Source organism: Phasianus colchicus, chromosome 30 (assembly GCF_987193195.1).
Source record: "Phasianus colchicus chromosome 30, bPhaCol1.hap1.1, whole genome shotgun sequence".
Lineage (NCBI taxonomy): Eukaryota > Metazoa > Chordata > Aves > Galliformes > Phasianidae > Phasianus > Phasianus colchicus.
Genome location: NC_143465.1, coordinates 1674551 through 1699986, shown reverse-complemented (window position 1 = coordinate 1699986; position 25436 = coordinate 1674551). Strand labels below are relative to the sequence as shown.

Below are 25436 nucleotides of genomic sequence, written 5' to 3'. Positions count from 1 at the left end.
GCGCAGTGTGCGAGCAACGTGTGTACAGTGTGCATACAGTGTGTGAGCAGCGTGTGTACAGTGTGCACAGTGTGTGAGCAACGTGCGTACAGCAACGTGTAGAGTGTGCAGCACGTGCACACGTGTAGTGTGTGTGCAGTGCAATGTGCGTGTGTGCACCATGCGTGCAGGCAGTGTGTGCATGCACACCAACAGGGCTCAGCTTTTGTGGAGCAAACAGAGGTAAAGGAAAGGATGGAGATGAGGGAGCGGTGGTGCAGAGGCCTCTGCTTTATTGTGGGGGGCTCAGGGTTGATCACTGCACCCTCTGTTGGCACGGGGGGGGGGGATCTGAGGGCTGCAGGGTGGGCTGGGATGCAGGTGTGGGATGTGGGGTATGGGATATGGGGTGTAGGGTGTAGGATGCGAGATGCAAGATAGGGGGTGCAGGAAATGGGATGTAGGATGTGGGTGAGGGGTACTGGATGCAGGTGTGGGGTATGGGATGTGGAGTGCAGGGCGTAGGGCGCAATATGCAAGATAGGGGATGTGGGATATGGGATGTAGGGTATGGGATGCACTGTGTGGGGCATGGGAAGCTTCTGGGTGAGCACAGCAGTGGACCTCCAGCTTCTTTATCCAGCTGTGCCCTCAGCACCCATCAATGGGAGGTGGCGGCGGGTGGCCCTAAACCCAAATGTCAGAGGTGCAATCCCCGCCGGGGTAGCGCATCTCATGTGCCATGCAGGGCCCTCCCGGCTCCTTCCCAAAATCCACCAGGAAGTCACGGTTGACGCTCAAACCGCCCTTCTCCGTGTCCACGTCGATCTGCAGCATGACGGAGCCGTCCCTGCGGGGGGCATTGAGGGGATCAGGGGGCACAGCCTCTCCCAGGGCAGTGAGCATCGCAGTCGGATGCCCAGCTGCTCCCACCTGATGAGGTCGGGGTAGAACTGCCGGTCCCAGGCGCTGTACAGCGACGTGGTGACGTAGAGCCGCTTCCCGTCCAGGCTGAGCTGGATCATCTGAGGGCCCCCCGCCACCTTCTTGCCCTGTGGGAGGTGGAGGGGAGACGCGGTGAGCAGCGGATGGTGGAGCAGAACCAAAGGGTCCTCTGTGCCCGACCATGGCGTTGTCCCATAGGACATGGTGGAGAATAACCAGGACCTCACCACGGGGCCGTGCTGTCATCCCGTGGCTCATGGTAGAGAACTGTGCCACCTCAACCATGGTGTCATCCCATGGGATGCGGTGGAGAACCGCCAGAACCTTTCCACTTGGCCATGGTGTCATCCCATGGGAAATGGTGGAGCAGAAGCGTGCATGGGGTCCTTGCCCCCCAACCATGCTGTTGTCTCATGGGACATGGTGGAAAGCCAGCAGAGCCTTGCCACCCAGCCATGATGTCATCTCATTGGATGCAGCGGAGCAGAACCAGAGGAATTGGGTGCTCCCCATCCTCACCACCACAGCCCCACGTCATTGGAGGCTCAAGGTGGAGGTGGGAAGAGCAAAGCGGAGCTCACCTGGATGACAAAGGGCTCCGGCTGGCTCTGCAGCTCCTCATCTCTGAGCACGACCACGGGCCCTCCCTTGGAGATGCTGCCCCCCAAAAAGACCTGCAAGAGAGAGGTGACACAGTGGTGGCACGGGACCTGTCATCCCCCTCCCAGGCAATGGGGCGAGCTGCTGCTGCCTCACCTGTCCCACCAGCCTGGGCCTGCGGGTGTCAGAGATGTCGTACTGGCGGACATCCCCATGTATCCAGTTGCTGAAGTAGAGGAACCTGTCGTCCAGCGAGATGAGGATGTCGGTGATGAAGCCTTAGGGATGGCACGGCACAATTGCACACGAGCGGCACGGCGGGCAGTGGGCACACAACAGCTCATGGGAAAACACTTACTTGGCATGTCCGGGAGCAGCCAGCCCTCCACCTTCTTGCTGGGGACCTGGATCACCTTCTCGGCTGCCCAGTCACCACACTGTGGGACAAAGCACGGCCCCACAGGGCTCAGAATGGGCAGGAGGAGACCCCAAGGTGGGGGACGCCATGTGTGCATCCAGCAGAGGGATGCAAAGCTCACGTCTGGCTCTATAGGGCCAGGAGAGGAGCCGGGACCTGAGGCAGGGCTGTGGGGCCAGGAACCTGTCTGGCTTTCCAACTGGATTAACTGGTTTGGTCAAAGAAGTTCTCCTCGCCCGGTTTGTTGTTATGCACAATAAGCACTGAGAACATTGCTCACGTTCTATAAATCCACAACCAAGGTTTAAATCCTCCAAATCCCATCATCCCAACATAAACCACTGCTGGTCAGAACAGGTCCTACAGCTGCTGCCTGGATGGCATCCCGGGGCAGGGCAGCATCCTCCCAACACGTACCTCCGTCTTGTAGAAGCGGTGGATGGCACTGCTGATGGTGCAGCCCACGAAGCCCTCGGCCGCGTCGGGGTTGTGCAGGAAGCGAATCTCCAGCGGTGCTGCATCCTCACCCACGTCGATGGCCTGCACATAGGTGTGGGTCGTCCAGTCCCACACGTTGAGGCGGCGGCCGTAGCGCCCTGGAAGGGGGCAGGGGGTTCTGAGGGAAGGATGTGGGGAACGGGGCCACCACAGATGTGCCATGAGCCCAGGTGAGCCCCAATGGCCCCCAGCACAGATGACAGAATCATAGAGTTGTTAAGGTTGGGAAAAGCCTACGAGATCACAAATCCAGCGGCCACCCCGTCCCCATTCATAGACTCATTAAGGTGGGCAAAGACCTCCGAGGACATCAACCCATGGTGGACTTGATGATCTTGACATGGTGGTCAACCCATCACTACCCAACCCAACGCCAATGGAACCATGGGCTGCAGAGCCACATCTACATTGCTCCTGTTGGGGTCCCACCAGGGAAGATCCTCGTTAGGAGGAGGCCTGAAGGGCAGGGACACCAGTGGGGGTGTTGGGCTGACGTGGGTTTCATCCCCCATCCCCAGTGCTGAGATCCAACCTGTGTTGCCTGTGTTTTAAATCCAAGCGAGCTCTGGGAATTTGTGTGCAAGACAGCAGGCAGACTGTCTCAATTTGCTCCACATCCACTGAATTGGCAGGAGAGGGCTGAAATTTGGCCTTGTGGCAGTGCTGCTCAGCACCTCTCCTGGAGCACTTCAACAACAGTTTCCTCACCTTTCTTCAGGTCATTTGGGTTAAACCCATATCCCAGGCATTTGGGGATTCCCCACTCCGTGCTGATCAGGACGTTGTGGCGCGGTTGGTACCAGAAGTCATAACCCATCGGTGGGTTCTTGTCACCCTTCTCCCAGTTCCCCTTGATGTCGAAGGTCTCTCCATCCAACAGAACAAAGCCACCTGGAGCAAAACCAAACACGCCTTGGTAGTGAGGAAACCACCCAGCTGAACTAAGATAACACCCAGGTGTGTTCTAAGATAACAAAATATGGAGTGGGGTAATGCAGACATCTTGGGATGGTGTTGGATGTGGGACCTCTCACCCGGCCCCATACCTTTCCCGTTGCCAGCCGGGTCTCCCAGTGTGCTGATCATCACCTCACCGCTGCCCAGGCAGTGGGAGGTGTGCAGGTAGCCCAGGTCACACTGCCAGAAGACGTCCTCTGGATTGACGACCTGCAGGATTTCACAAGCTCCATGAGCTGTCCCCAGTGATGTGGCACTCGTTGGGCTCAAGGTGGTCCCAGCACCGCCTCCAATGTACCTTGAAGAGCCTGGGAGCTCGTGGGTCAGTCCCCACATCCACCACGTAGATGCGGGAGGAGATCAGGCTGGGGAGGATCAGGCGGTTCCTTTTCTTGGTGGTGTCCCCAAAGCAGCTGCTGCAGGTGTTCCAGCCCGAGTGGTGCAGCTCATCCCCCAGGTTGGGCATGGGCAGGCGGTGGATCACCTGCAAAGCCCCAGTCCCACTCACACCCGGAGGGTCAGTCACTGCCACCCGTTCAGCACTGAGGTGAAGCATCTGGTACCTGGCTGTAGTGCGGAGATTTGGGGTCAACATCCACCGTGGCCAGAAAGTCGGGTTTCCCCCTGCCGGTGTTTCTGTAGATGCAGGGCACGTATATAATCTCCTCCCGTGGACCTTGCAAGATGAAAACATTGCTTGCATCAGCGTCAGCAGGAACAGCCAGATTCCCACATCCCTGCATGCCTGGGGCTGGAGATGGCTGCCCCGGGGGAGTTGGGCTCATTGGGTTTGGGGTATCCTCCTCTCTATGGATTGCCATGGCCTTGGATCACCCTGCCAGTCCCATGAACCAAAGCAAAGTGTGGGTGTGATTTTTGGGTGGTGCTGTGTGGAGCCAGGAGTTGGACTCGATGATCCTTCCAACTCATTGGGTCCCTTCCAACTTGGGTTATTCTATGGGGTCCCTTCCAGCTCAAGGTGTTCTATGATTCCGTGTGTCTCATTTTCACCATTTCCATCAAGCCTTAAAAATACGTGAGAAGTGGAAAGGTGGAACTCTCGCCAGGCTGAAGCCAAGGGCACAAAGACCCCACTGAGCAGTGACAGCCCTGCTGGGTTCTGGTTCCCAGGCAGAGCATGCTGACCCACAACACCCCAACCGCACCGCCTCCTCGCCCTGCAGGGGTGGTACCCGTGTCAAAAAGTGCTGACAAAGCAAAGGGGGTGGAACTGGTCTGAGAAATGCTGAGGAGGAGAAAGAGGTGGAAAACAGGGAGAGGTGATCTGGGAGCCTGGAGCTGATCCAAAGCAGCAATAGCTGCTGCCTTTTCAACGCTGTGGCTTTATCAGCCCTTTATCAGTCTTTAAGCACTCAGTCCTTTGCTGTTGTTTGCTTTGCTGAAAGATATTTCAGGGATGGGAGTCATGGAGCAGCACCAAACTCCAGGACTGAGTTTTTGGAGTTGTGCTTGCAAAGTGCAGAGGATTAAGGGAGGATTAAGGGAGGGACTGCAGCAGGTGATGCTTTCCTTGAGCCCTTCACACGAGAGCTCAGAATTCTGGCAGTGCAGACAGAAGGATTTCCAGGCAAAGTTCCCAAGCAAACAGCCTGGGAGGGCGGATTTTACTGCAGGAGGTTCTGAGCAGACACCAGGAGCAGAGCATGATGCTGTGTCCTGGAGGGTGTCCGGAAAATCCAGAATTCCCCCCCAGCCTTCTCCACTCCCTGCAGATCTGAGTGGGGCCGCAGCAGCACCATTCCCTCTGGATTCTGCCCCGCAAAGCCTCTGTGCAGGTTGTGACCCATCCCAAGCTATTCTGAAGTCTGAAAAGTTCTGACACCATGATGCAACTGAGGCTTGGCCCCGGATGAATGCTTCCTTGGCACCTGCTGGGAACCTCCTCCGTGGATGGAGCTCATTGATCTTGAAAGCATTGCTCTCATCTTCACCTTCACCAACAGCCAGCACAGGGCTGGTCCCCAAAAGTCCCATGCAATGCACTCACCTTTCATTGCATCCAGGGGAGAGGCGTAGCCGGGTCCGCATGCTCCACACTGGGCTGCATTGGGAACAAGTAGGAATGGAAAGTAGGTGGCAGTGAGAGATTTGAAAGCCCTTTTGGCAAAGGCTGAGTGCCTGATTGGAACCACTGTGGTCTTAGAGTATCCCCTGCAGCAATGGAACCACATCAGCCCCAGGCAAGGCAGCTGATGGCCCTCCAGCACCCACCAGTGAGGCCTCCAAAGATGAAGATGGGCATCCAGAATAAACCAGGATGCCCACATCCACCCAAAGAAGTCCCCAGATCCACCACCTCCGAAAGGATCCCTCCAAGAGGGATCAGGTGGATGGGGGGCAGAGCACCCAATGGAGCTGTGAATGTCCCTGTTCACTGTGGGGATTGGGCTGGACAGCCTTTAAGGATCCCTTCCAATTCAAATGATTCTGTGACCTTAATGATCATCCATGGAACCATGGGATGGTTGGGTTGGGAGGGTCCTTAAAGGTCAACCACAGAATGGTTGGATTGGAAGGGTGCTTAAAGATCATCCTCAGAACCATAAAGCCATAGAAGAGGTTTGGGTGGAAGGGACCTTGCCCTTTTCATCGCAGTGGGGTGAGACCAGATGGCTTTTAAGAGCCCCTCCCAACTCAAAGGATTCTGTGATTCTTTGTTTCTGTTCTTCCCCATTTACGATGGCAAGCCTGAGGAGAGGGAGAAAACCCACATCAAACCTCACAACTCAGCTTTGCTGACTCAGTTTCATGTTTGCTTTTGAAGGTTTTCTCCCTGAGGACAGCATGTTCTGCGGGAAGCACAGGGCACGGGGCTGCTGCTCCTTACCTGGAGCACCACGGAGCCACCCCTTCTCCCTTCCCCTGCAGAAAATACCCCACCAAACCCAAACTTTGCATTGAGGGCTCCCTGCCAAGGCATGGCACAGTTTGTTACAGGTGCATAAAAGTGGGAATAAGCGGACAAAAAGAAGTTAGAATGCTTTTAATTATCAGTATGCCTAAATGCTACCTGGCAGAGGAGAAAAGGAACCTTCTGCAGGCAGAGAAAAAAACCACGCTCATCCCCACGTGTGGAAAGCTTTATGCTTTCAGAGTGTCCCAGGAGCAGAACCTCCAGGAGGAGATTTGAAGGACCGCAGAGCAGAGCTAGCAGGCAGCCAACCACCACAGCCCTGCATACATGGAGAGGTCACTTACCGGAGCTGGAGGCTGTGCTGGACATCATCTTCTGGTGGGGAATGGAAGGAGCTGATTCTGCCTGCATGCTGCTGCCCAGAGCACGTCGGTGAGGAGATGCGTCTCCGCGGGGCTCCAATATATAGGGAGAGCAATGGGGAGAGGGCTGGTGTGAAAAGGACACCGAGGGAGGATCCCCACGCCCCAGGGTGTGGGAGGCACCGGGGCAGCGCTGGAAACGTGCGAGGAAGTATTTCAGAACCTCCTCTCCTCCCACGGATGGAGGGCAAATGGTGGTGGCTGCACTCTGCAGCGCTCACACTGAGAACGCAAGGGGGATGTGGGGAGAAATGGGGCAGCCCCACTCCTGCAGGTCTGTCCTGGAAGTGCTGTCTGGAGCTTCCCCGTGTGGTGCCCCCAGTGAGACGTGGGTGAGCGCAGACGCTCCCGACCACAGAAATAACTTAATGAGGTTGCAGATATTAATCGCCAAGTGAAAATTAAAAGTGAGGACTGGGTTTCTTATAATTGCAGGGTGAGTGCTTGCCGTGCGACGGTGGGTGGGAGAAGCGATGCAGCAGGTTTCCCTGTGACACATCCGACGTCGGCTGCTGCCTCAGGCACAGCTTCACCTGCAAATTCCTGCCCTATCATCTGCACCAACCCCAGGGGGGGAGCTCGGACACAAAGCCCCTCTCCACCCAAAGACTGGCAGCAAATAGGTCCACGGATGCAGCATCAGCAATTCCTGCCCCATTTCCACCTGCTGAGGCTCATCTGATTGCACTGGGTGTTTCAAACCAGGATGGGAGCTGTAGGGCCATGAGGGGCTGCTGGATATGAGGGGCTGTAGGACAAGAGGAGATGCACTGCCATGAGGAGCTCTGTGCCACCATGCGGCCTCACCTCAGCCTTCCTTGCTCTGGATCAAAAAACGGAGCAACCAGAACTTCAAGGACTCCTGCACACCTCATTTTGAAGACTTGCTTTCCTCCCAGGACCATTAAGGATGCAATAACTTTGACCATGGGAAGTGTGGAGGAAGTCAATGAAGTCATGTTCTTCTGAGAACATGAAAGGCTGGAAATTAGAAGCATAGTCTTTATCCTCTAACTTTTGCAGTCTCCAAACTGATTATGGCTGCAAATTGTGCCTTTGTGGAGAGTCTGGAGGCAAATGGGACTAATGGGAAGATGGTTGGGTGTGCAGAAGGCTTTCTGCAGCACATCCCTGGGGCAGTGCTTGCTGTCCTGCTGTCCTGTTGTCAAGCAGGATTCCATTGCAAGATGGGGCTTTGGCACCTGCAGATAAAGCTCCATAGAGCTCGTGGGAAGCAAGGGATGGTCTGCAGCTCTGATAACCACACCTTTCTGTGGAGAGAAAGTCAAATCTCATTTCTCGGAGTGAAAGAGGGAATTCTATTCTGAAGTTTTAAGGTGCTGAGCTCATCTTTACCAATACCACAGAGGGAGTGCTGAGTACTGCAAGTTCAATTGCCTCAACTTTGTTGAACCGCTCAACCCTCGCACCATCAGCACACCAGGCACGTAACAGACGTGATTCCATTGGAATGACGACTAAATGTGTTCTCTAAGTCCTATCTAAAGTAAGCTCCAGGAAATCTAAGACATTGCTTTGGGTGACAACAATGCCACAGATTCCTTAGAGAAGTCACTCTTGGTTGAGGCAGAAAAGGAACTGCCAACGTGCTTTGGCCTTAAGTACATTGGAAAGGCTTCCATGAATTAAGACGTGAAGACCAAAGTGATGCAAAGAAGAGTTTTATTCATGTTTGAAGCAGAACACCAGAAAAGCAGCATCAGGAATCAGGCATCCCTTTCTGACTGAAGCACTTCACACTCCTTCAGTGATACAACACCTCCTGGCCCAGGCACTGGCACGTGCCTGCGGGTTCCATGTGCCCCTGTGCCAGGGAAGGACTGCCCAGCAACTAATGTGGCTGAAGAACAGCAACTCAGACAACGTGGGCATTTCACCTTCTGTGGCCTTCATCAGCAAGTGTGAGCAAGCTCTGAATCCTAAAGAGGGCTCAACAGCCTCCAGCAGGATCTGTATGGCACGGTGAGGATGCAGATTTCAACTGAAAGGAGCTGTGCGTTGTGCACGGCTCAGAGTCTGAGCAGGGAGCTGAGCTCTGCTCTGGGGAGCACACCCAGGGACTTGTGTGCACAGAAAGCAAAGGCTGCCTGGACTGGCTGCAGAAATGTACTTTCCAGCAAGGAATGGGACCCCCAACCCAATCACCCCACGCTCTGTTTGACGGCTGCACTACAGACTAGAGAGAAGAGGGGAGCCGTTCCATGGCGCCTAGGCAGAGATGTCAGAGGTGGAATCTCCGCAAGGGAAGCGGATGTCATGGGCAAGGCAAGGCCCGTTGGGTTCCTTTCCAAAATCCACCAGGAAGTTCTTGTTCACCGTCAGGCCTCCCTTCTCCGTGTCCACATCGATCTGCAGCATGACAGAGCCTTCCCTGCGAGGGGCGATGGAGCAGCATTGCAGACAAGAGCAGCGCTGCGTGACCTTTCCATTCCCACCCACAAGGGATCACCCAGAAGGGCCCCTTTCCTCCCAGAGGTTCCTTACTTGACCACGTTCGGGTAGAACTGCTTGTCCCAAGTGCTGTAGAAGGAGTTGGTGACGTACAGCCTCTTGCCATCCACGCTGAGCTGGATCTTAGCAGGGCCGCCGTACACCCTCTTGCACTGGAGGCACAACAGAGAGCAGTGGCGTTGCTGGCTCCATTCTTTCAGCAGATGAGCAAAAGCAGGAGCAGCAAAAGAGAGAGCAGAGCAGAGCCCAAGTGCAGAAGACGCCGTGGGGCAGAGCCTGCAGAACTCACCTTGATCACCAAGGGCTCCGGCTGGCACTTCAGCTCTTCATCTCTGCACACCGTCACGGGTCCGCCTCGCAGGATGCTGCCTCCCACAAACACCTGCAGGCAAGGCAAGGAGACACGTGGCTTGGCACCTAACCACCACCACCCACTGCCACGGAACTACCAGTGCAGCCTCCTGCTCCCGCCTCACCTGTCCCACCAGCCGGGGCTTGCAGTTCCTGGAGATCTCGTACTGGCGGATGTCCCCATGCAGCCAGTTGCAGACGTACAGGTACTTGTCATCCAGGGAGATGACCAGGTCGCTGGGGAAGGCTGGGGGGGCAGAGAAGAAGGAGCCGTGGGTGAGGCAGCATCCCCAGAAGACATCCTGCACAGCTCAACGTGCCGGGTGGAAATGGGGAGCAGCACGGAGGGCTCACCTGGCATCTTGGGCAGAATCCATCCTGACACGTCCTTGGCTGGTATCTGGATGGCCTCCTCCACTGCCCAGCTGTCTCTCTGTACAAGAAATGCGTGGTTGACATCTGCAGCAAGGCTCGGGCTCCTTGCTCCCAGCTCCCAGCCCTCCATCGGGGCACTCTCAGCCGATCCCAGAGCCGGGGCCCCGGGGCTGCAGGCCCAGCACTTGCCTCGCACTTGTAGAAGCGGTAGATGATGCCGCTCAGGGCGCAGCTGACGTAGCCCTCGGCAGCATCAGGGTTGTGGAGGAACTTCACGCTCAGGGGCAAGGAATCCTCCCCCAGGTCAAAGCACTGCGTGAGGGTACGGCAGGACAGATTCCACACGTTCAGGCGGCGCCCGAAGACCCCTGAAGAGGAGGAGAAGGAGAAGTGAGTCAGGAGGGGAGGGCAGCCCTGGAGATGGGTGATACCTGCACACACTCTGCCTGTCCCCTTTCTCGAGCTGCCACCCATACTGTGAGTTTGTCTGCATCCGGCCATGAGCCTGCTGAGATCTGGCCCAGCGCCTGCATCCGCGTTCCCTCACCTTTCTTCAGATCATCCGGGTTAAATCCACGTCCCGCAATTCTTGGCACCATCCCGGCCGTGCTGATGAGAACGTTGTGGCGTGGCTGGTACCAGAAGTCATAGCCTGTTGGGGGAACCTCGCACTCGTGTTCCCAGTTACCCTTCAGCTCAAAGGTCTCTCCATCCAGCACAATAAATCCGCCTGTGGCACCAGAGGGAAGCACAACAGATCACTTCTAAATGGGAAGGATGGGTGGTAACTCCAATGACCAATCTCCTCTGAATACTTTCTGCCTTAAGATTCTCAGCTGTGAAGATTCTACAGCTTTTTGTTTTGTATTAGACCATGTGTAGTACAGCTTTCCATCTGAGCTATGCAGAATTTTCTGAAAATTTATCCCATCTTCAGATCACAATTCTTTGCGTTAGTGTGCATGCAGTGACCACATTTCCTATGTTGGCTTTGCCAACCCCATCTCCCTTTCTCAAGCAGGGACGGATGTACCCCTTGCTCAGGCAGTGAGACTGGCTGCCTGAATCTGCAGAAGGCAGCTGCCTCTGCACTTGTCTTCATTTCCCCACTCTGCAGCTCATGCTTGTGGGTAACTATGGGCTCATAGCTGCAAAGAAATACTTGGAGTCCTCAACAGTTAACTCACATTTGATGTCTGAAACTCTGGAAGTCTGTGGTTTGTAAACCTCTTCTTTTTCTAACTGCAATCATGTTATTGGAACCATCTGGAGGAAATGTACCTTTTCCATGGCCAGCTGCATCCCCCATGTTGGCGATCAGAATGTCACCATTGGGCAGGCTGTGAACTACACTAAGGTGGCCCTTGTTGCACTTCCAGAAGACATCCACTGGCTCAATCATCTGAAAAACAAGGAGACACACATGTAAACCTCTGCCTGATCTGCTCATTTCAACTTTTTGGGGTGAAAAAGGCAGAGCCTTTTACCATCTGAGGATTCTGAATACACCAGACCCTTGGAAAGGAGCAGGGAAGCCACTGAGCTCTCCCTTACATGGACAACACAGATGGAACAACTTTGAACAGGTAAGAGCTCGTTTGTCCACCTCACTCTGAGGGGTATTGGTATGGGGTGTGTGACATGATCTCCAGTTACTGGACGCTCCCTGAATGCAATAGGGAATAAAGTGATGATGGGAGTCTTCTTTGGTTTGATATGGAGAGCTGGGAGGGAAACTTGTCCCAACTCTGTAATACGAAGGGGTAAGAGAAGAAGAGGAGAGGACCTTCTCCTTCTGTGTTACTCCAGAAGCACCAACTCATAACCCATTTGAAACAACTTGTTGGAGTCACTCCAGACATACCTTACACAGTGTGGGAGCCCGGCACTGTGTACCCACATCCACCACATAAATACGGGAAGAAATCAAACAGGGGAGGATCAGCTTGTTCTTTTTCGTTGTGATATTGTCAAAGCAGACTTTGCCAGCACTCCACCCAGAACAGTGCAGCTCATCTTTGAGGTTGGGCACGGGCAGGCGGTGGATCACCTGGGCAGCCAAAGGTAGAGTCAGGGTTTAGTCGAGGAGATGGGGTGGAAAAAGGTACCTTCATGCAGTCAGCAGCTTAGAAGTGAAAAAGTCAAAGCTTTAAAGTAAGGAATCGTTTCAAAGAAGCACAATAGATGTGGTCAGTCTGCATTAGCAGCCATCAGAGACGGGTAGGTGCTGATTTCCCATTGGGATGTCAGCAGACAGGTTGGGGCGGTGCATAACAGAACATCTCTGAAATTGCAGTGCACCAGAAACATGCTGAAACCTGCAGAAGTGCTGAGAATCCAAAACCACTTGGGTCACTGGTGGCCATATTTGCTGATGGAGAGCCACTGACATGAGAGTCTACTCAAAGCTTAACTTAATGTCACAAGATATGCTGGAAGTGAGATATGAAGTGAGTCACAGCTGGTGTGTACACAGAGATGGAGATGGTTCAGCAAGAGCCAGACACACTGGGGACAGCACAATGGAGGCAATACCGTAGATCTGGAAGGACAGAGCCAGCAGCGATCATCAAGTCAAGAAGAGTCTGGACACAGGTACCTGGCAATAATGTGGAGATCTGGGGTTGAGATCAATGGTGGCCAGGAAGTCAGGTTGATTGATGCATGTTTCTCGGTAAGTACACGTCACATATGCAAGCTCTTCCTTAGGAGCTAGGTGTATGGAACAGTAGCATTAGAACATGCAATGAAATGACAGTAAAGGCAAATAAAAGCTTCAGGAGACTCTCAGGACGAATGAGGAACAGGTTGCAAGGAGATGTGGAGGTGCCCCATCCCTGAAGACACCAAGGTCGGGTGCACCTCAGAGCACCTGAGGGAGCTGTGGTGTCCCTGCTCATTGCAGGGTGGGACAGGATGACCATTAAAGGTCCCTTCCAACTCAAAAGATTCTATGATTCTATGATACTAAGCTTAATTTTCTGCTGCCATGACTGGACCAGAGGTAAAACACAACACAACTGGATCACTGTATAGCTACAGCTTTCCCTTTTCAGGAAGGGACTTAGTATATGCAGTTAATTATGTGTGGTCTGTGAAAGATTCAGACTTAATCATTGTCCAACCTGAAGCTAAGTCAGAGCTCTTTCACAAACACCTACCTTCAGAGCATGCCTGATAGCACTTGGGTTTCACTACATCAGGGCAGCTGGGGTACTGGTAGCACTGAACTCTGCATCTGTCTGAGGTGAGAAAAAGAAAAGAATGAAATGGAAAATGTCCACATCCTTCAGTGATGCCTATGCAGAAGACTCTGTCCCACTCAATGGACTTCTCCCACCCTGGCTGCCAACAAGGACTCCATGACCAGCAGCTCCTTTTGTGGTAGCCCTGACAGATCTCAGGTACAGGAGAGGAATCCTCCTCCAGGTGCCACTGGGCACCATTGGAATCTTTGAGGCTGGAAAAGACACTGAGACCATCAAGTTCAACCTCTGACCCATCACTCCCATGCCCACTAGACCACGACCATGGGGTATCACAGATCAGAGCCCTGCTCCATTCCCTTCTGCATCCTGCACTCATCCTGGGTCCATCAGCAGCGATGGAGAGGGAGTTGACATGGACAACCATGTCAGCATTGAAGCTCTAGCAAGGAAAATAACTCCAGCTTCTCTTGTAGCAATTCTCCAGCAGAAGGGGAGCACAGATCCCACAGCCAAATGTGGGAAATCAATTTTCGAAGCACAAAGAGGCCCCTGGAAACAGTGCTAAGGGAGGCTGCAGAGCGTTCCTTACCCATGCTGAAGGCCTTCTGGTTGACTCTCGCCAAGACAGAGGTGCTGGAGCTGAAGGAGCAGCTTGCTGTCTGCCTCGCTGGAGTGGATGTGTAGTGGCAGGGCTCTGAGGGGCCTTATATACACGGCAGAGGGGTGGGGGGCAGCAAACAATCTGCCAAGGGAGGAGCAAGCGCTCCCAAGCGTTGGGAGGTGCCAGACCAGCACTGTGGCTTGTTTCCGCCTTGCTACCCAGCAATCTAGAGGAAAAATCTGCTGTTCCATGCAGCTCCTTTCCTCAAGCACAAGCCACGCTATCAGATTGTGGGGCTCTGCTCATCCCCAGTGGGACTTGGCCAGGCTCTGCTGGCCTCCATGGCCCAGGCAGGACATCAGCTAATTAATGCTGTCCCCCATCCCCGGGTTCTTGCCATACCAATGTGCAGAGCCTGCAAATTCCATGTGAGGGATGAGAAGCCCATCTAGATAATTGCCCCACCAGAAGCTTCTGGAATTTAAGAGCCTTGAGCTCAGCAAGGCCACTGAAATCTGGACCCTGACACACAGCACGTCTCTGTCTGAGGGCTGAGATGAAGCCATGAAGCTCTGGGGCAATCCAGCATAACGTAGCAGCTCTGCAACAGCAGCCTCTTCCTCTCCCTACATCTCTGAAGCAGACCAGTGCCATGGAAAATGTATGGCAGAGGTGACTCCATGTCCACTTGCTCTGAGTGACAGGCATTGGCCAGTTTACTTCAGCACTGTCTCCAGAGGAATCTCTCACCTTGCCCTCCACCCCGCTGCTCATCTCCCTGGGTACCATGGACAGGGACCTGGTCCCTATAATGGACACCCGGGTCAATGTGGAGAAAAGCCTTCCATCAGTCCAGCAGGCTCCCAAAATCCATCCCAACATGATCTCTCACTGTCCCTGGTCAAGATGAAGACACTTAAAAGACAAGCTGCTAATGACACACAGCCAAGCTATGCTGTCAGTGAGCCTCTGGGTCCCATGGAGGCACCAACTCTGCAAAGTACCTGGCACTGGTGTTGCTCTGTGACCTGCAAAGGGGACTGAAGCGCTTGAGATACCCCCAGGAAGCCCAGAAACCTCCATTGAAGGGACCGTGATGTTGGACACAAGCAGTTTAGAAGGAACGGGGCCTCCTGAGATCACCCTGCTGATCAGATGCCAAACAGGAAGAGAACACCAAGTACTGTGGAACGTGAACAAGTGTCATATCTTGAGGAAGAACTCCTCAATCAGTGAGCAAATTACATGGGATATGTAATTGTTCCATGTAGGAATGCAGAAATATCTGACAGAGCCATTAAAGAAGCCCCGGGGAGATCCCTATCAGAAGAGAGGACAACTGCACCCATCTCGCCCAGGCTCTCATTAATGCTCTCTGGTTTCAGAACTGGTCTCTAAACATGTGACAGCTGGACAGGCAGCAGCCAAACACTCGGCCTTTTCTGGAAGAGAGGAGCATCAAACTGCCACTGCCAACGTGTTGGTGGGAGAACTCATGATCTGTTTGGCCAAAATCCATCTCAGCAGTGTCACTGCTATGGGCAGAGGTGGAGGAGAAATTATGACCAGCAGAAGCTCAACCCTTCCAGTCAAGCCGTCAGTGGATGCTTGTTGCTGTCAAGCTATCCCCATGTGCATTAGGCTTTACTATCACAACGTGCATGCCTCACTGCACCTTCTTCTTGCATCTGCACAACTGCTAATTAGAAAGATCATTAGCCTTCTACACATTAATAGTTTGCTGGTCATCCCATTTGGCTTTCCTTGGTGACGTCTTTGGCATCCCTCACAAAACCAAGCTATGGGGCGTAGAATTTTCTAATTAAACCTGATAGGAGGAAGGGGAAGAGCAGGCTCAGCAACACCAATGAGCAAGAAAGCAATGGTTAGTGGAGAGCAGCATCGGTGTGAGCTGTCATGGAACCAAGAAAAGCTCCCTGTGGCCAGCAGAGATGGCAAGCCACAACATGGAGAGCAATCAAGGCTTCTCAAGACAGCCCACAGCAAGGTGGCAGCTGCTTCCCTTCTCCTGCCCATCACTTCCTACCCTGATAAGGAAGAACATGCTGTAATCTGGATAATGGGCATGGGGAGGTGATGCAATCTGGTGCACACCAGCACAGCACACTGAGGGTGTTGGGAGAAGACCTTGCTTCACTGAGGACATTGTTGCTGCTCAGAGCACCCAAGCAAGAACTCCTCCAAGGATGGGAGCCCTCTCCAATCCTCCTCCAGCTCTACAGGGTGGGTGTTTTCTCCTTTCCCATTCCTAACTACATTTCAGCAGGGCATGATGTTTCATCAGCACTGAGGCACAAAGGAATCGCTGCAATGTATGGAATGAGTGATCCCAACTCCCCTAACAGCAGAGAATGCGGAACAGAGGGAAATGGGTGATTTTATACTCAGACTGACAGACATCCGCACCTGAAACCTTCTTTGGTGTGAGGAAAAATGAGCAACAACTGAAAAATGTGAAATCACACCGCTGGTGGGAAAGAAGGTGACAAAATGACATCATTGCACTGACATTTGTCTTTTATTCACCCACATAAGCCAATGGAGGAACTGCTCCTCCTCGATGCCATCACTGGAGGAAGACACAGAGTGCACCTCCAGGAAAGAAGCTGCTATTACAAGCATGGCAGCCCCACTGAGATCCTCCCAAAATCCACCAATCTCCTCTGGAAAAAAAGGAAGCTGTCTTGTGGACAAAGGGACTGCATCCAAATGTGCCACGTTGCCATTCTTTCTGAATCCAAGCTAAGGTCTCTTTATAATGATTGTATTTTAGAGTTGAGTCCCAGTTTCACATTTGCCTACAGAAGAACTGAGGGGTAATTAAAACAACTTCTTCCTCATTAAATTCTTCCTCTTTATCTTCTTCCAAAAGCTCCCAATCTCACTCCCTTCCCAGGAGCATGTCACCCCAGGCACACCACACACAGCCCCGGAGTTTGTTCTCATCTCCATGACATGAAATCAGGGCAAAATTAAACTCGGAAATATCAGCTTGTTCTTTTCCTTGATGACACATCGTCCAAACATGCGATGTCTCTCTTCCACCCTGAAGTGATGACGCCATCTGTCAGGTTAGACAGGCATTGGAACACACGAGTGAGTCCTATTTCGTGCAGAGAGGAAGGGGAGCTCGATGCATGTGGTCACTGAGGATGCCCTGGGGATGCAGTGAGGGGAATGCAGCTGGGAGAGGTGCAAGGATCAAACCTGAGGGCTGATGGTGTGTTCAGCAGCTGGATTGCACAACTTGTGCCAATGAGCCCTGAACAGCACTGACCCAAACGAGATAGCTGGAAAGGGTCTGCCTGCAGTTGGAGATAGGAGTTTTGCAGTGCACTCAGCACTGGGGTGACACTGAGTCTGGTCATGTTGATGGTTGGACTTGATGACCGTGAGGGTCTTTTCCAACATAATGATTATGATCCTGATCCTATGACAAATTCACAGAGCTTTGAAGCATGCCAAGCACACAGCCCTCAAGACAAAATAAATCAGGAGTTGTTTTTTTCTGGTGGTCACTCATCTGATCTACTGGAAACGGCCAACTCCAAGTGACTTGGAGCAGGCAGACTTATGCAAAGCCAATATTCACCATGATGGGTGGAGGGATGAGATAGAGAGCTCCGAGCAGAACCATAGGGAAGATGGGATCACCCTTTCCCACTACAGCCCACAGTTACAATTGGACAAGCCCATCAAAAACCCACATCCTCAGGTTGTGATTTCAGGCACCAGGTAATGAGAACTTCAGGCTGCCACTAAATGGCCCCATGGTGTGCAGCCACAGGGACACCAGGCACCAAGGTATGGTGAGTCACCTCTTGGCCATGCAGCTTTCTGCTGGATCAGCTCGTTGGCATCAAAGGACACCAGAGGAGAGGCAGCAGCGTGCAGCTGGGAGATGGATGAGGAGGAACTTCTGCCCTTCATGGCATCCAAACTGCACCGCACATCTCTGTATCTCTACTTGAACTGCATTAGCATCTGAGCAGTTTACTTGAATGTTTCAGGTTCCACTCCAGAGAATCATTTCACACTTCTCTGTGCTCATCCTATTAACAGATGTGAAAGTAAAATATCCATCAGTGACAAGTCCATCTATTACTGAAAAAATCTCCTTTTCAAACCTCTACAGTTTCCATGTTTTCTCTGCACAGTTCTCCAAGAAATGCATTATCATCGCAGTAGCCAGGTAGTTGGATTTGCATCCTCATCTTCCTGGAAATGGTCCTTAAAGAAGGGTTCATCAGAAAAAAAGACTGAGGGCAGGATGGAGGACTCACACTGGCTGTGTGGTCACAATGATGTGTCAGGACATTCCTTTTCAGACCTCAACCTACATGTTTTTTCTTAACCAGGTGCACCAGTAAGTGATGAAGTCCAAACATGCCCATGGCAATTCACGTAACTCCATCCTCAGCTGAGTTTGTGCCCACAAAACAAAGCATTTTGTGATGTTGAAATGCTCAACTACATCTTCCAGCCAACCACTAGAGGGAACAGAGGAAGCATCCAACCTCAGCACCCAGCTCCGCCAACACCCGGCACATCCACGCACCTGCAATGCTCCATGTTCCATCTACCCCAGGTTGACTCATGCACATTCCCACGTTTCTCAGACATATTAGTCAGGACCCAAAGGCCTGGGAACAGGCCCATACCTGAAGCACAACGTCCATATTCACTGCACCCAGCGATGCCACCCAGCTGAGGTTCTCCAACTGAAACCCAGGATATCATCTCACGTCACACTCTCTCATTGATGAGAAAAGAGCCCACCCCAGAGGGCAAGTTCTACCAGAACTCCGGCACACATCATTTTGGAGGCTTGCTTTCCCCCCAGGACCATTAAGGATGCAATAACTTTGACCATGGGAAGTGTGGAGGAAGTCAATGAAGTCATGTTCTTCTGAGAACATGAAAGGCTGGAAATTAGAAGCATACTCTTTATACTCTAACTTTTGCAGTCTCCAAACTAATTATAGCTGCAAATTGTGCCTTTGTGGAGAGTCTGGAGGCAAATGGGACTAATGGGAAGATGGTTGGGTGTGCAGAAGGCTTTCTGCAGCACATCCCTGGGGCAGTGCTTGCTGTCCTGCTGTCCTGTTGTCAAGCAGGATTCCATTGCAAGATGGGGCTTTGGCACCTGCAGATAAAGCTCCACAGAACACATGGGAAGCAGAGGATGGTCTACAGTTCTGACAATCACGCCTTTCTGTGTAGAGAAACTCAAATCTCATTTCTCGGAGTGAAAGAGGGAATTCTATTCTGAAGTTTTAAGGTGCTGAGCTCATCTTTACCAATACCACACAGGGAGTGCTAAGTACTGCAAGTTCAATTGCCTCAACTTTGTTGAACCGCTCAACCCTCGCACCATCAGCACACCAGGCACGTAACAGACGTGACTCCATTGGAATGATGACAAAATGTGTTCTCTAAGTCCTATCTAAAGTAAGCTCCAGGAAATCTAAGACATTGCTTTGGGTGACAACAATGCCACAGATTCCTTAGAGAAGTCACTCTTGGTTGAGGCAGAAAAGGAACTGCCAACGTGCTTTGGCCTTAAGTACATTGGAAAGGCTTCCATGAATTAAGACGTGAAGACCAAAGTGATGCAAAGAAGAGTTTTATTCATGTTTGAAGCAGAACACCAGAAAAGCAGCATCAGGAATCAGGCATCCCTTTCTGACTGAAGCACTTCACACTCCTTCAGCGATACAACACCTCCTGGCCCAGGCACTGGCACGTGCCAGCGGGTTCCATGTGCCCCTGTGCCAGGGAAGGACTGCCCAGCACCGAACGCGGCTGAAGAACAGCAACTCAGACAACGTGGGCATTTCACCTTCTGTGGCCTTCATCAGCAAGTGTGAGCAAGCTCTGAATCCTAAAGAGGGCTCAACAGCCTCCAGCAGGATCTGTATGGCACGGTGAGGATGCAGATTTCAACTGAAAGGAGCTGTGTGTTGTGCACGGCTCAGAGTCTGAGCAAGGAGCTGAGCTCTGCTCTGGGGAGCACACCCAGGGACTTGTGTGCACAGAAAGCAAAGGCTGCCTGGACTGGCTGCAGAAATGTACTTTCCAGCAAGGAATGGGACCCCCAACCCAATCACCCCGCGCTCCGTTTGACAGCTGCACTACAGACTAGAGAGAAGAGGGGAGCCGTTCCATGGTGCCTAGGCAGAGATGTCAGAGGTGGAATCTCCGCAAGGGAAGCGGATCTCGTGGGCAAGGCTAGGCCCGTTGGGTTCCTTTCCAAAATCCACCAGGAAGTTCTTGTTCACCGTCAGGCCTCCCTTCTCCGTGTCCACATCGATCTGCAGCATGACAGAGCCTTCCCTGCGAGGGGCGATGGAGCAGCATTGCAGACAAGAGCAGCGCTGCGTGACCTTTCCATTCCCACCCACGAGGGATCACCCAGAAGGGCCCCTTTCCTCCCAGAGGTTCCTTACTTGACCACGTTCGGGTAGAACTGCTTGTCCCAAGTGCTGTAGAAGGAGTTGGTGACGTACAGCCTCTTGCCATCCACGCTGAGCTGGATCTTAGCAGGGCCACCATACACCCTCTTGCACTGGAGGCACAACAGAGAGCAGTGGCGTTGCTGGCTCCTTTCTTTCAGCAGAGGAGCAAAAGCAGGAGCAGCAAAAGAGAGAGCAGAGCAGAGCCCAAGTGCAGAGGACGCCGTGGGGCAGAGCCTGCAGAACTCACCTTGATCACCAAGGGCTCTGGCTGGCACTTCAGCTCTTCATCTCTGCACACCGTCACGGGTCCGCCTCGCAGGATGCTGCCTCCCACAAACACCTGCAGGCAAGGCAAGGAGACACGTGGCTTGGCACCTAACCACCACCACCCACTGCCACGGAACTACCAGTGCAGCCTCCTGCTCCCGCCTCACCTGTCCCACCAGCCGGGGCTTGCAGTTCCTGGAGATCTCGTACTGGCGGATGTCCCCATGCAGCCAGTTGCAGACGTACAGGTACTTGTCATCCAGGGAAATGACCAGGTCGCTGGGGAAGGCTGGGAGGGCAGAGAAGAAGGAGCCGTGGGTGAGGCAGCATCCCCAGAAGACATCCTGCACAGCTCAACGTGCTGGGAGGAAATGGGGAGCAGCACGGAGGGCTCACCTGGCATCTTGGGCAGAATCCATCCTGACACGTCCTTGGCTGGTATCTGGATGGCCTCCTCCACTGCCCAGCTGTCTCTCTGTACAAGAAACGCATGGCTGACACCTGCAGCAAGGCTGGGGCTCCTTGCTCCCAGCTTCCAGCCCTCCATCGGGGCACTCTCAGCCGATCCCAGAGTCAGGGCCCCAGGGCTGCAGGCCCAGCACTTGCCTCGCACTTGTAGAAGCGGTAGATGATGCCGCTCAGGGCGCAGCTGACGTAGCCCTCGGCAGCATCGGGATTGTGGAGGAACTTCACGCTCAGGGGCAAGGAATCCTCCCCCAGGTCAAAGCACTGCGTGAGGGTACGGCAGGACAGATTCCACACGTTCAGGCGGCGCCCGAAGACCCCTGAGGAGGAGGAGAAGGAGAAGTGAGTCAGGAGGGGAGGGCAGCCCTGGAGATGGGTGAACCTGCACATGCTCCGCCTGTCCCCTTTCTCCAGCTGCTACCCATACTGTGAGTTTGTCTGCATCCGGCCATGAGCCTGCTGAGCTCTGGCCCAGCGCCTGCATCCGCGTTCCCTCACCTTTCTTCAGATCATCCGGGTTAAATCCACGTCCCGCAATTCTTGGCACCATCCCGGCCGTGCTGATGAGAACGTTGTGGCGTGGCTGGTACCAGAAGTCATAGCCTGTTGGGGGAACCTCGCACTCGTGTTCCCAGTTACCCTTCAGCTCAAAGGTCTCTCCATCCAGCACAATAAATCCACCTGTGGCACCAGAGGGAAGCACAGCAGGTCAGTTCTAAATGGGAAGGATGGGTGGTACCTCCAATGACCAATCTCCTCTGAATGCTTTCTGCCTTGAGATTCTCAGCTGTGAAGATTCTACAGCTTTTGTTCTGTATTAGACCACGTGTAGTACAGCTTCCCATCTGTGCTGTGCAGAATTTTCTGAACTAGTATTTGATCCCAGCTTCAGATTGCAATTCTTTGTGTTAGTGTGCATGCAGTGATCTAGACACCCATGTTGGCTGAGCTCACCAGATGTTCTTCCTCCCAACCAGAAATATTCTCAGACTTGTTACAGCAAGGCAGTACCTTTCCCACGGCCAGCTGCATCCCCCATGTTGGCGATCAGAATGTCACCGTTAGGCAGGCTGTGAACTACACTAAGGTGGCCCTTGTTGCACTTCCAGAAGACATCCACTGGCTCAATCATCTGGAAGAAGCAGGCATGCACACAGATAAGTCTCTTGGTTGATCAGTTCATTCCACACTACATGGCAGAGCCTGCCGTTGTTGGAGCTGTCTAAAAAGACCTGGTGATTGCAGGAGCTTTCCTACTAAGAAGTTAGACCTACTATGCTGTGTTCATACCTTACACACTGTGGGAGCCCGGCACTGTGTACCCACATCCACCACATAAATACGAGAAGAAATCAGACCAGGGAGGATCAGCTTGTTCTTTTTCGTTGTGATATTGTCAAAGCAGATGCTGCTACTGCGGTCTGTGCTCCACCCAGAACAGTGCAGCTCATCTTTGAGGTTGGGCACGGGCAGGCGGTGGATCACCTGGGCAGCCAAAGGTAGAGTCAGGGTTTAGTCGAGGAGATGGGGTGGAAAAAGGTACCTTCATGCAATCAACAACTTAGAAGTGGAAGGATCAAAGCTTTAGAGTAAGGAATCATTTCAAAGAAGTGCAATAGATGTGGTCAATCTGCATTAGCGGCCATCAGAGACAGGTAGGTGCTGACCTGGCAGTAATATGGAGATCTGGGGTTGAGATCGATGGTGGCCAGGAAGTCAGGTTGGTCAATGCCTGTTTCTCTGTAAGTACATGTCACGTATGCAACCTCCTCTCTGGGAGCTAAGAACATGGAAATCTTGTGTTAGAACATGCAATGAAATAACAATAAAGGCAAATAATAGCTTCAGGAGACTTTCAGATACAGCTAGAAGCAAAGGCAGAGCTCCTTTTAAAGATTCACCTTCAGAGCATGCCTGATAGCACTTGGGTTTCACAACGTCTGGGCAGCTGGGGTACTCGTAGCACTGAACTCTGCATCTGTCTGAGGTGAGAAAAAGAAAAGAACGAAATGGGAAATGTCCACATCCTTCAGTGATGCCTATGCAGAAGACTCTGTCCCACTCAATGGACTTCTCCCACTCTGGCTGCCAACAAGGACTCTGTGACCAGCAGCTCCGTTTGTGGTGGCCCCGATAGATCTCAGGTACAGGAGAGGAATCCTCCTCCAGGTGCCACTGGGCACCATGGAATCTTTGAGGCTGGAAAAGACACTGAGACCATCAAGTTCAACTTCTGACCCATCACTCCCATGCCCACTAGACCACGACCATGGGGTATCACAGATCAGAGCCCTGCTCCATTCCCTTCTGCATCCTGCACTCATCCTGGGTCCATCAGCAGCGATGGAGAGGGAGTTGACATGGACAACCATGTCAGCATTGAAGCTCTAGCAAGGAAAATAACTCCAGCTTCTCTTGTAGCAATTCTCCAGCAGAAGGGGAGCACAGATCCCACAGCCAAATGTGGGAAATCGATTTTCGAAGCACAAAGAGGCCCCTGGAAACAGTGCTAAGGGAGGCTGCAGAGTGTTCCTTACCCATGCTGAAGGCCTTCTGGTTGACTCTCGCCAAGACAGAGGTGCTGGAGCTGAAGGAGCAGCTTGCTGTCTGCCTCGCTGGAGTGGATGTGTAGTGGCAGGGCTCTGAGGGGCCTTATATACACGGCAGAGGGGTGGGGGGCAGCAAACAATCTGCCAAGGGAGGAGCAAGCGCTCCCAAGCGTTGGGAGGTGCCAGACCAGCACTGTGGCTTGTTTCCGCCTTGCTACCCAGCAATCTAGAGGAAAAATCTGCTGTTCCATGCAGCTCCTTTCCTCAAGCACAAGCCACGCTATCAGATTGTGGGGCTCTGCTCATCCCCAGTGGGACTTGGCCAGGCTCTGCTGGCCTCCATGGCCCAGGCAGGACATCAGCTAATTAATGCTGTCCCCCATCCCCGGGTTCTTGCCATACCAATGTGCAGAGCCTGCAAATTCCATGTGAGGGATGAGAAGCCCATCTAGATAATTGCCCCACCAGAAGCTTCTGGAATTTACAAGCCTTGAGCTCAGCAAGGCCACCGAAATCTGGACCCTGACACACAGCACGTCTCTGTCTGAGGGCTGAGATGAAGCCATGAAGCTCTGGGGCAATCCAGCATAACGTAGCAGCTCTGCAACAGCAGCCTCTTCCTCTCCCTACATCTCTGAAGCAGACCAGTGCCATGGAAAATGTATGGCAGAGGTGACTCCATGTCCACTTGCTCTGAGTGACAGGCATTGGCCAGTCTACTTCAGCGCTGTCTCCAGTGCTTGGAGCTCAACAAGGCCACCGAAATCTGGACCCTGACACACAGCACGTCTCTGTCTGAGGGCTGAGATGAAGCCATGAAGCTCTGGGCCAATCCAGTACCATGCAACAGCTGCACCTTGAGCAACTCCAGGAACAGTGACTCCATCCCCTCTCTGGGCTGCCTGTGCCAATGCATCGCCACTCTTTCAGAGAAGTTTTTCCAAATATGAAAAGCTGGACCTCTCCTGGTGCAACTTGAGGCCATCACCTCTCGTCCTGTATTACCTGGGGACAGAGTCTGACTCCAATGGGATGATCACCTCCTGCTGCTGCTGACTGCACTATTTCTGATATCAGCCCTGATGCCTTTGGAATCCTTGGCCGTGTGAGCACACTGCTGGTTCATGTTCACCCAGTTGCCAGCTAGCACCTCCACGTCCTTCTCCTCTGTGCTGCTTTCATACACTCTGCCCCTCTGCCGTATAGATGCAGGGGGTTGTGTCCCAAGTGCAGAAGCAAAGGCTCAGGTCTTGAACCTGGCTTACTATGGTCAGTGTTGGCCTGGATGGCATGAAGCACAGCCCTGCACAAGAAGCTCCTGCTCCATCAGAGGCAGTTTCAGGGGTCAGTTGTGGCCCCTGACAGCATGCTTTTGCTGCATGCCTCACTGCACCTTCTTCTTGCACTGGAATAACTGCTAATTAGAAAGATCATTAGTCTCCTATGCATTAATAAAATTTTCTGGTCATCCCATTTGGCTTTCCTTGGTGACGTCTTTGGCATCCCTCACAAAACCAAGCTATGGGCGTAGAATTTTCTAATTAAACCTGATAGGAGGAAGGGGAAGAGCAGGCTCAGCAACACCAATGAGCAAGAAAGCAATGGTTAGTGGAGAGTAGCATCGGTGTGAGCTGTCATGGAACCAAGAAAAGCTCCCTGTGGCCAGCAGAGATGGCAAGCCACAACATGGAGAGCAATCAAGGCTTCTCAAGACAGCCCACAGCAAGGTGGCAGCTGCTTCCCTTCTCCTGCCCATCACTTCCTACCCTGATAAGGAAGAACATGCTGTAATCTGGATAATGGGCATGGGGAGGTGATGCAATCTGGTGCACACCAGCACAGCACACTGAGGGTGTTGGGAGAAGACCTTGCTTCACCAAGGACATTGTTGCTGCTCAAAGAACCCAAGCAAGAACTCCTCCAAGGATGGCAGCCCTCTCCAATCCTCCTCAGCTCTACAGGGTGGATGTTCTC

The 25436-nt window shown here is 52.9% G+C and overlaps 3 protein-coding genes across 3 annotated transcripts; all 3 read right to left on the bottom strand.

Moving 5' to 3' along the window:
* Nucleotides 1-492: 492 nt before the first annotated feature.
* LOC116238452 (methanethiol oxidase-like) lies at nucleotides 493-6683 on the bottom strand. The gene is made up of 12 exons (XM_031608150.2): nucleotides 6617-6683; nucleotides 5406-5459; nucleotides 3961-4073; nucleotides 3696-3881; nucleotides 3487-3607; nucleotides 3149-3331; nucleotides 2360-2538; nucleotides 1883-1961; nucleotides 1681-1802; nucleotides 1506-1598; nucleotides 913-1031; nucleotides 493-829 (listed from the first exon to the last, which is right to left on the bottom strand). The coding sequence occupies exons 1-12, from the start codon at nucleotides 6681-6683 to the stop codon at nucleotides 667-669; spliced, it is 1479 nt and encodes a 492-aa protein (XP_031464010.2). The 3' UTR covers nucleotides 493-666.
* Nucleotides 6684-7864: 1181 nt separating this feature from the next.
* Nucleotides 7865-17653, bottom strand: LOC149914324 (methanethiol oxidase-like). Its single transcript, XM_090126862.1, has 15 exons — nucleotides 17542-17653; nucleotides 16254-16386; nucleotides 14453-14508; nucleotides 13691-13804; nucleotides 13054-13134; nucleotides 12492-12604; nucleotides 11757-11942; nucleotides 11174-11294; nucleotides 10440-10622; nucleotides 10082-10260; nucleotides 9872-9950; nucleotides 9643-9764; nucleotides 9456-9548; nucleotides 9200-9318; nucleotides 7865-9086 (listed from the first exon to the last, which is right to left on the bottom strand). Exons 1-15 carry the CDS (start codon nucleotides 17651-17653, stop codon nucleotides 8924-8926), a joined length of 1854 nt encoding a protein of 617 aa, XP_089982988.1. The 3' UTR covers nucleotides 7865-8923.
* A 1349-nt stretch (nucleotides 17654-19002) lies between these two features.
* On the bottom strand, nucleotides 19003-25348 carry LOC116238441 (methanethiol oxidase-like). Its single transcript, XM_090126861.1, has 13 exons — nucleotides 25229-25348; nucleotides 24520-24657; nucleotides 22815-23124; nucleotides 22581-22693; nucleotides 22204-22398; nucleotides 21925-22045; nucleotides 21412-21594; nucleotides 21055-21233; nucleotides 20845-20923; nucleotides 20616-20737; nucleotides 20429-20521; nucleotides 20173-20291; nucleotides 19003-20059 (listed from the first exon to the last, which is right to left on the bottom strand). The coding sequence occupies exons 1-13, from the start codon at nucleotides 25346-25348 to the stop codon at nucleotides 19897-19899; spliced, it is 1935 nt and encodes a 644-aa protein (XP_089982987.1). The 3' UTR covers nucleotides 19003-19896.
* Nucleotides 25349-25436: the final 88 nt, after the last annotated feature.

Excerpts from the sequence above, each read along its gene's own strand:
- LOC116238452 (XM_031608150.2), bottom strand. The coding sequence starts at position 6,683 with ATGCAGGCAGAATCAGCTCCTTCCATTCCCCACCAGAAGATGATGTCC. Across the intron at positions 1,803-1,882 it reads GCTGCTCCCGGACATGCCAA|GCTTCATCACCGACATCCTC; the intron begins GTAAGTGTTTTC and ends GCCATCCCTAAG. Across the intron at positions 1,032-1,505 it reads CGGAGCCCTTTGTCATCCAG|GGCAAGAAGGTGGCGGGGGG; the intron begins GTGAGCTCCGCT and ends CACCTCCCACAG.
- LOC149914324 (XM_090126862.1), bottom strand. The coding sequence starts at position 17,653 with ATGAAGGGCAGAAGTTCCTCCTCATCCATCTCCCAGCTGCACGCTGCT. Across the intron at positions 11,295-11,756 it reads GGGCTCCCACACTGTGTAAG|ATGATTGAGCCAGTGGATGT; the intron begins GTATGTCTGGAG and ends CTTGTTTTTCAG. Across the intron at positions 10,623-11,173 it reads TGCAGCTGGCCATGGAAAAG|GCGGATTTATTGTGCTGGAT; the intron begins GTACATTTCCTC and ends CTGGTGCCACAG.
- LOC116238441 (XM_090126861.1), bottom strand. The coding sequence starts at position 25,348 with ATGTCCTTGGTGAAGCAAGGTCTTCTCCCAACACCCTCAGTGTGCTGT. Across the intron at positions 23,125-24,519 it reads CTGATATCAGAAATAGTGCA|TGTCTTTTCCAGCCTCAAAG; the intron begins GTCAGCAGCAGC and ends TGATGGTCTCAG. Across the intron at positions 20,924-21,054 it reads ACCGCTTCTACAAGTGCGAG|AGAGACAGCTGGGCAGTGGA; the intron begins GCAAGTGCTGGG and ends TTTCTTGTACAG.